The sequence below is a fragment of the Bos indicus x Bos taurus genome, unplaced genomic scaffold (genome assembly GCF_003369695.1).
Source record: "Bos indicus x Bos taurus breed Angus x Brahman F1 hybrid unplaced genomic scaffold, Bos_hybrid_MaternalHap_v2.0 SuperScaffold_100147, whole genome shotgun sequence".
NCBI lineage: Eukaryota > Metazoa > Chordata > Mammalia > Artiodactyla > Bovidae > Bos > Bos indicus x Bos taurus.
In genome coordinates, this window is record NW_020867070.1 from 179,340 (window position 1) to 188,662 (window position 9,323).

The 9,323-nt window shown below is 39.8% G+C and overlaps 1 protein-coding gene across 1 annotated transcript in view; it reads left to right on the plus strand.

Moving 5' to 3' along the window:
- Positions 1-9,323, plus strand: part of LOC113888461 (multidrug resistance-associated protein 4-like) — a 162,961-nt gene that overhangs the window by 131,491 nt on the left and 22,147 nt on the right. The window contains 2 exon segments of the mRNA XM_027535587.1: positions 2,795-2,967; positions 3,391-3,496. Of these exon segments, the coding sequence (XP_027391388.1) occupies positions 2,795-2,967; positions 3,391-3,496 (279 nt within the window).

Genomic DNA, 9,323 nt, shown 5'->3' on the forward strand with positions numbered 1-9,323 from the left:
ATTTCAATACTAATTATTTTGTGTATTAGTCCTAGTTTTACAAATTGATTCTACTGATGGCAGAAACTTTACATTTCTAAACCATAGACAGACTTCTAGTCTCCCATGGGATCTAGATCAGTCTTTTGATTTTTAAAAAGTAGCACTTGATAAAGTGAAAGTGAAAGTAGAGTCACTCAGTCGTGTCCAACTCTTTGCGACCCCATGCACTGTAGCCTACCAGGCTTCTCTGTCCTTGGGATTTTCCAGGCAATAGAACTGGAGTAGGTTGCCATTTCCTTCTCCGGGGATCTTCCCGACCCAGGGATTGAACCTGGTCTCCCGCATTGTAGACAGACGCTTTACTGTCTGAGCCACCAGGGAAGTCAGCACTTGATAAATAGGTGCTAAATGTTTGGTTGATCTCTGCATTTCAGAGAAGTATGGCTTATTTCTTTAAAAAATTTTGTATTACACAAATTCAGCATTGATAGTATCTCTGTTAGGGCACAAGTGTGTCTCATCACACAGGAAACCAAGATACAGAAACCTGGGTGTCAGCAGCCTGTGCATCAGGAACCACGTGGTTCAGTCCTTGCTGTGGGACAGCTCACATGTCCATTTCCCGGGGCCTTGTATTAGGTGAATGGGCTCTCTCTTTACTTCCTTTACTGCTGGCCCTGCTCTAGTAAAAGCTCTTCCCCATCTGTTGATTACATTTCCCTGTCTCCTTCCAGTCCTCACCAGCCTTTCTTTTTGAGAAGTAAGAAGGTTCCACGAAATGTGGGAAGCACCTGACATCTATGTTAACCTCCTGTGAGACGTCTTGTAACCTACTAGATACACTACACAGCAGGTTACTTTAAAAATGTTTATGATGATAGAAATAGGGTGCCTTATAAGTTCAGTTAATTGTTTTTCAATTTTGCTATATTCCATTATTTTCCCAACCTCAAAAATGATCTGAACTGTTTCATATTGAGATGTATAGTTTTGATTAGTATTATTTGCTCTATTTTCCTTAAATTATAACTTTTTATATACTTTCCACAGTTTACAGTGTGATATGATATTCTGGAGCCAGTTAATTATTATAAAAATATAATCCTTTAACATGTAATAATAGTGTTATATATAACCTGTCTATATGGATTTACTTTCTAATTTATAGAGACAGATATGTCATATGATGAGATTCACTTCTGCCTTCACACTGCCAACAAATATTTCTGACAGCTTCTTAGACAGGCATCGTTGCAGATTCTGGGTCTATCATAGTCATTAAAAGACACAATCTCTGTCCTTTTCAAGGACATTCTCTTGCATAATCTAACACAATTATCTTGATTAAGAAATAAAATAGTCATATTACACTGTCGTCTAACGTGTTCAGATTCTCCAGTTGTAACTTCTAATTATTGTCTACTGCATCTGTTGCCCTTTTCTTCCATTGTAATACTTCTTACCTTGATTTTATGATTACACTACAGAGGGCCTGATATTCATATTATTATCATAATCATCCCTGATTCATAAATAAATACAGTGTCTCAGAAAAAAGTATTTTATGAAAAACACTTCCCTTTACAACTCTTATTGATCATGAAGCAGATATGGACAACCTGAAGGAAAAGGAAAAAACAAGATTAGTTATGTGGTGTCATCCAATTCAGGAGTGTGAGATTATTTCCTCAAAGTTAGAATGTCAGTCTTAACAAAGACCAAGCACTTGCACCACAATCCAAATCTTACCCTTTACAGTTTGTACACCTTTTATGCTATCACTAAATACCAATACCATATTTAATCCTAACTCAGGATCCTGCTTTCTAGGGATTGGACTCCATCAGGAGCACAGTTCAGGATCACGTTTTTGGAAGTGCTCCAGCATTTAGGATATCATGAAAATGCTACTCATTCACCCTTGGTGTTTTGTTGTCTGAAGCTGTAGGGTGTCACATAGCTTACTGGCCTCAATCTGTTGGTTTATTTATTTGAAGTGTATTTCTTCTTTGTTCTTTCACTTTAAGTACAGCCTAAGTTTGCTTCTTGCTCCATAATATATCTCCAAAATGAATATTCATTGAACTGACCCCTACCACGAAGTGTACTTTCAGATTATATTTTGTAGTTAAAGATTTGTTTTTTTAATCTTAGGAGTATAATTTTATGAAGATAGATTAGTATAAACATGGCCTATATCCATATTGTGAGGGAGATAAGATGTAATATTCATCTTGTTTTTTGTGAGTTTTCATTCACTGGAAGACATTTATGATATTGAAGAAAATGCACTTGACTGGTCCACTATTTATAGACTAAGCTTGGGAAATGTTCCAGGATTACTAATGCATAAGACAGAGTTTTCCATTGTTTAAATTTGTATTATTTTAAATGTTAAAAAATTGTAAAGTGTTAATAATATATCTTTAGAGAACCAAACTTTCTGTAATTTTTTTTCAACTCCTCAGTAAAGTTGATTCAACCATAAAGATCCTTTTAGATTTTCTGTTTAAACCATATTGGGAGAAATAGCTTCAATTTTTGAGAGACTTTCTGAACTAATTCCTAGGTGGGGGTTGTTGGTGGACGGCATGTGGCAGATATGGGGGGACATTGAGATCTTTCTGTCCTGACTTAACTCTACCCACCATCTTTCTCAGTGAACATTAATTGGAAACAGCTTTTCCCATCATGTGACTGTACATGTAAGATACATAAGAAGTCAGGAGGACTTCAAAGCTCTAATGTCTAAGAGGCTTTTCTACTTCTGCAGCAGTTTGTTTTCGAAATGTTTTTCTTTCTGTATCAACAGGTACAACTTAAAGAAGCCATCAAAGCTCTGCCTTGTGTAATGTATACTGAATTAGCAGAATCAGGATTGAACTTGAGTGTTGGACAGAGACAACTAGTGTGCCTTGCCAGGGCTATTCTCAGGAAAAATCAGATATTGATTCTTGACAAAGCCACATCCAATGTGGATCCGAGGTATGGAGCTCAGATCCATGAAACCTGGAATCCAAATTGTAAATGTGGTAAATGGAAAACATTTAGTGATGCTGAAAAATGTTTCTGTGCTCTCTTTGGCCCGCAGATGTCTTTTAATAATATTAATCACAAACAAAGGAAAACAAAGGAAGAAACCAAGACAGTTATATGCTGTTAATATTGTTATGAGGCATCCTTAGAGAGCTGGATTTAGGAATCCAGCTAGTTTCAATCCACATAGTTTCAGTTTCAAGGGAAGGCTATTTTCCATCACTTTATGGAAAATGGTAAATTTCTAAATAGACTTTTTATACTTAGTTTTTTAGGAACAAGATTATATGTTAAAGTATTGATTTTTAATTTTTAACTCTTTAGTCTGCCTTTCCTGTCTTCACTGAAGTATATCAACTTCTCTGATTTCAGAACTGATGAGTTAATACAAAGAAAAATCCATGAGAAATTTGCCCAGTGCACTGTGCTAACCATCACACACAGGTTGAGCACCGTTATTGGCTGTGAACAGATACTGGTAAGTCCCTCACCATTTCAGTTGTGTTCACTTATATTCAATTTTGCACTGATCCTTCCTTGTAAAACTTGATAGAAACCTCCAGTAATTTAATTTTCTCTTGGTTTCTCTTCTCATTCCTGAAAATAACTCGAGTAATGAACTTCAAAATGTGCTATTAAATAATATATCCAATAACCTTATATTTTATATAATAGTCTTATATTTGAATTGTTATTTTTTAAGACATCCAGCCATGAAAATATTCCAAACCCAAATTATAGCTTCATGTTTCAAGAAGCTAGAACACATTCATCTTTACTGTGTCACAGTTGTTTCAGTATTTTTTAATTCCCTTAATCAAAAAATTAACCTTTCATTTAGATTGCCAGGAGGTTGTTGGCTAAGGTTGCAGAATTTTTCAGCTCTTGCTGTCAGAAGGGAGTCCATGAGAAGAAAGGGCCTCGTGAGAAAAATAGTATTTCAGCTGAAAGGATTTAATATAGGAAATTTGCTACATAAGAATTGGAGGCTAGAAAAATGAAAGGAAACACTGGGGTCATGATTTTAGGAAGCAGCTACCATGTCCTAGGACAGATATTCAGACCTAAGAACTCAGAAGAGAGGCCCTATAGTTGGTGCTCAGACCTCCAAGGAGAGGCCCAGTTGCTGGTCATATGTGCTGAAGAGGCAGGATGAAGCTCTTTCTCCATGTGCTAATAGAAGCTCGGAGCTGAAGTCAGGCCCCACTGCTGAGGTGACACTGCAGGAACAGCCAAATCAGATAGAACATTAGCTCTGTCCCACTTTCAGTCTCCCTCTAGTGCCCACTTACTGGCAGAACCTAAAAAAGGCCAGCTTGCCGAAGAGCCTCTGAAATGTGACTTGCAGAGATCCAACCTGTGCATCACAGGTGAGAGTTTAGAAAGGAAGGCAAATCAAGGCTGAGAGTCTGTAGATAAACAACCTACAAGCCTCTTGCACAGTAGATCGAGGCACTGCACGTGCGGTAGGCTCCAAGCTTTGGTCTCTGGACACCTGTCTAGTATCTTCCCTCCAGATTTGATTGGCTCTTTCCTCTCGGTAATTTAATATTTCCTTCTTTATCTTCTTTTCCTTCCTCCCTCTATTCCTTATCTCTTTTCATATTCCCTTTGTTGTTTCCCTCTGCTGCTTGCTGAGTTCAGTAAATGTTAGAATGTGGCTTTACAAAATGATATAGAAACCATGGCTCAAAGGAAAACCTTTGGCTGCATATAATCCCAAAAGAATGTGTTTTTCACTCAGTCAAGTCCGACTCTTTGTGACCCCATGGACTGTAGCCTGCCAGGCTCCTCTGTCCATGGGATTCTCCAAGCAAGAATACTGGAGTGGGTAGCCATTCCCTTCTGCAGGGAATCTTCCCCACTCAAGGATTGAACCCAGGTCTTCTGCATTGCAGACAGATTCTTTACTGTCTGAGCCACAAGGGAAGTCAGTCCAAAAGAATGCAAGATATATTTACGTATTTTGATGGCCCACAAAAAAATAGGTAATAATCAATAATAAACAGTAACATCCAAACTTCCTTACATCTTATGATAATGGAACTGTCTCTTTTGACTTCTTAGACAGTTTCTGGAATGTCACCCCCTCTCCTTACTTCACATGCATTGTCAGATGGATCATCAATGGGGACAATGAGTAGATATCAGGCTGTCAGCATTGAAGCAGCGCCTGTAGCCTCACTCACTGAGCTTGACATGCACAGGAGTGAGCTCCAAGGAGTCCGACAACAGGAGTGGGGCATCCCCAACTAAAGGGATGCTCTAGGCTCCAGCAGTGTAGCCAGTTGTCCGGACTAGAGCAGCTCAGTAGGAAGCTGACTCCACCTGCAAACTTTCAAGAGGGACTGCGTTAAATTCCAAGACTACAGGACAGTAACTGAAATTCCAGAAGTATTTTTTTAGCACCTGGTATTCTTAGACAGGACTGAGCGACTTCACTTTCACTTTTCACTTTCATGCATTGGAGAAGGAAACGGCAACCCACTCCAGTGTTCTTGCCTGGAGAATCCCAGGGACGAGGGAGCCTGGTGGGCTGCCATCTGTGGGGTCGCACAGAGTCGGACACGACTGAAGCGACTTAGCAGCAGCAGCATTCTTAGATCCTCATTTTGTGTTCTTGAATGCTAATTGGCAAAGTAGCCTTTCATTTCTACTTTTTCCTGTTGCTTTGTTGTTCTTACCTCTTAACACTGTATATTTTGAAGACTGTCCCCCAAACATCTTTCTTCCATAATAAATAAATGATGCTATAAATTTAACTGTTTCCAGCCCTTTGTCAGGTTTTAGAGGCAGCAGCAGAAAGATGGCTTGATCTCTAGCTCACTTAGGGGTCTGTTCAAATAAATTCTTTGTTCCTAAATGCATCCTGCAGCTTTATTTTTGGTTTTTGGTATTCCAGCATTAATAGTAGCAGATCATTTTTATTATCTAATTCTTAGAAATACTGTCACCTTGGGATGTGTGATTGGTTAGGGAAACAGTGAGGAAGGACAGAATTTGGAAAGCATGTCTGCTAGTCAGTTCTCAGTCGTATCCCTCAGCACCTGATTCACAGATGTAAACGTCTGTATCCCTTGAACCAATCAGTTCTGTTGCTGTTATCAAAGTATGTTCAATTTATTTACTTACTCGTGTGTGTTACTTGCTCAGTCATGTCCCACTCTTTGCAACCCCATGAACTGTACCTCGCCAGGCTCCTCTGTCCATGGGATTTTCCAGGCAAGAATACTGAGTGGGTTGCCATTTCCTACTCCATGGGATCTTCCCAACCCAGAGACTGAACCCGGTTCTCCCACATTTTAGGAAGATTCTTTACCATCTGAGCCACCAGGGAAGCCAATCTCCTGGTAAATTTCTGTAACCTCAAATTTTTCTCAATTGATCAGTGTACAAATCTTTAACATCTTTTAACAAAGCAGTTTACAGCCCGGCCCTCCCCACCTTTCTAGTTTTGTCCCACTCTGCACCCCCTCCTTCCTTTACAGCTAAAACCACATTGATGGTCTTCATTCTCCAAATGCAGCTTTCCCTCTCTCTTGCAGTTGTGCCCTCTCTTGACTGCTGGTGGCTGAGACTAAGGTGTCTGCAGTGGAAATGGTGAGATGGTTGGATTTGGGGGAGATAAGAAAGAGGAGCCAAGTGATGAATTGAATGTGGACCTGAGGGGAGAGAGAGGAGTCGATGCTGGTGTCTAGGTGTGGAGACTGAGCATCTGGGTGAATGGGGAAGATGGAGAGAGAAGAGAAATGTGAGGGTTCTCTTTGGAGCCTGTCACCTTTGCAGTGACTGGACTTGTTTTCCATGATGTCCTTCACTGTGGAGCTGCCCTTCCCACTCCTATGTTGGGAGACCTTCAGTTTAAGGGTGCCTGATTAAGGTCATCAGTGATGTCACAGGGAGGTCCCGCCAGGAGATGTAAACTCAGCCACTTATTTATATCTTGGTCCAAAATGGTTGTAGTTGCTGACTCCTTTTGTAGGAACAGCAGGATTAGACCTTAGGGGACTACAGCATTTTCTCACTCTGTGTCTGTGTCACCTTTTGGTAATTCTCACAATATGTCAAACTTTTTCACTATCATTACATTTGTTATGGTGATCTGTGATCAGTGATTTTTAATGTTACTTGCCAAAGTCTCCAATGATGGTTAGTAATTTTTAGCAATAAATTATTATTTTGCTTAATTTATTCTTTTAATTAAAGGATAATTGCTTTGCAGAATTTTGTTGTTTCTGTCAGACGTCAAGAATCACCCATGGATATGCCCATGAGCAATGAATTATTTTTTAAATTAAGGTCTGTACCTTGTTTTCTCAGGCATAATGCTACTGCATACTCGCTAGGCTACAGTGTAGTCTAAACATAACTTCTATACACCCTTGGAAACCAGAAATATTGTATAACTGACTTATTGTGATATTCACTACATTCTGGTGTTCTGGAACTGAACCCCCAATATCTCCAAAGGATCCCTGTACCTCTTTCCTTTCAGGAAAACAGGTGACTGTTCTGAAAGCTTTAATGTGGACATGAGACGAGTCAACCTGCTGCAAAACCTGACACTCCAGCCTGAGGGAGGGGCTGATACTGAGGAAGGGAATAACCGACAGGGTTGTCACCAATGAAGTCGTGTGGTTATAGGTGTTGAAGATCTTGTTGTTTAGTTGCTAAGTTGTATCTGACTTTTGTGCCACCTCATAGATTGTAGCCCACCAGGTTCCGCTGGCCCATGGGGATTCTCCAGGCAAGAATACTGGAATGGGTTACCATTTCTTGTAACAAGTACAATTTGTTGCAACTGGTGAATATATCTGCACAAAGACAGAGGGTATGGTTTGTTTTGTTCTTGTTCAGTTGCTCAGTCACGTCCAACTCCCAGCGACCCTATGTACTGCAGCACACCAGGCTTCTTTGTCCTTCATCATCTCCTAGAATTTGCTCAAACTCATGTCCATTGAGTCAGTGATGTCATCCAGCCATCTCATCCTCTGTTGTCCCCTTCTCCTCCAGCCTCCAATCTTTGCCAGCATCAGAGTCTTTTCTAATGAATTGGCTCTTCACATCAGGTAGCCAAAGTATTGGCATTTTAGCTTCAGCATCAGTCCTTCCAATGAATATTCAGGGTTGATTTCCTTTACGGTTGACTGGTTTGATGGCCTTGCAGCCCAAGGGATTTTCAAGAGTCCTCTCCCAAACTACAGTTCTTCACACTCAGTCTTCTTTATGGTCCAACTCTCACACCATTCATGACCAATGGAAAAACCATACCTTTAACTATATGGATCTTTGTCAGCAAATTACTGTCTGTTTTTTAATACACTGTCTAGGTTTGTCATAGGTTTTCTTCCAAGGAGCAAGGGTCTTTTAATTTTAATTAAATTTAATTAATCACTGCAATCACCCTCTGCAGTGATTTTGAAGCCCAAGAAATAAAATCTCTCTGTTTCATGTTTTCCCATCTATTTGCCATGAAGTGATGGGACAAGACGCCATGATCTTAGTTTTTGAATTTTGAGTTGTTGTCTTTTTTTTTTTTTTTTATCCTTTTAGTTCTTTTTTTTTTTTTTAACTTTACAATATTGTATTGGTTTTGCCATATATCAAATGAACCCAAAACAGGTATACATGTGTTCCCCATCCTGAACCCTCCTCCCTCCTCCCTCCCTATACCATCCCTCTGGGTCGTCCCAGTGCACCAGCCCCAAGCATCCTGTATCCTGCATGGAACCTGGACTGGCGACTCGTTTCATATATGATATTATACATGTTTCAATGCCATTCTCCCAAATCATCCCACCCTCTCCCTCTCCCAGAGTCCAAAAGACTGTTCTATACATCAGTGTCTCTTTTGCTGTCTCGTACACAGGGTTATCGTTACCATCTTTCTAAATTCCATATATATGCATTAGTATACTGTATTGGTGTTTTTCTCTCTGGCTTACTTCACTCTGTATAATAGGCTCGAGTTTCATTCACCTCATTAGAACTGATTCAAATGTATTTTTTTTAATAGCTGAGTAATACTCCATTGTGTATATGTACCACAGCTTTCTTATCCATTCATCTGCTGATGGACATCTAGGTTGCTTCCATGTCCTGGCTATTATAAACAGTGCTTCTTCGATGAACATTGGGGTACACGTGTCTCTTTAAATTCTGATTTCCTCGGTGTGTATGCCCAGCGGTGGGATTGCTGGATCATAAGGCAGTTCTATTTCCAGTTTTTTAAGGAATCTCCACTCTGTTCACCATAGTGGCTGTACTAGTTTGCATTCCCACCACAGTGTAAGAGGGTTCCCTTT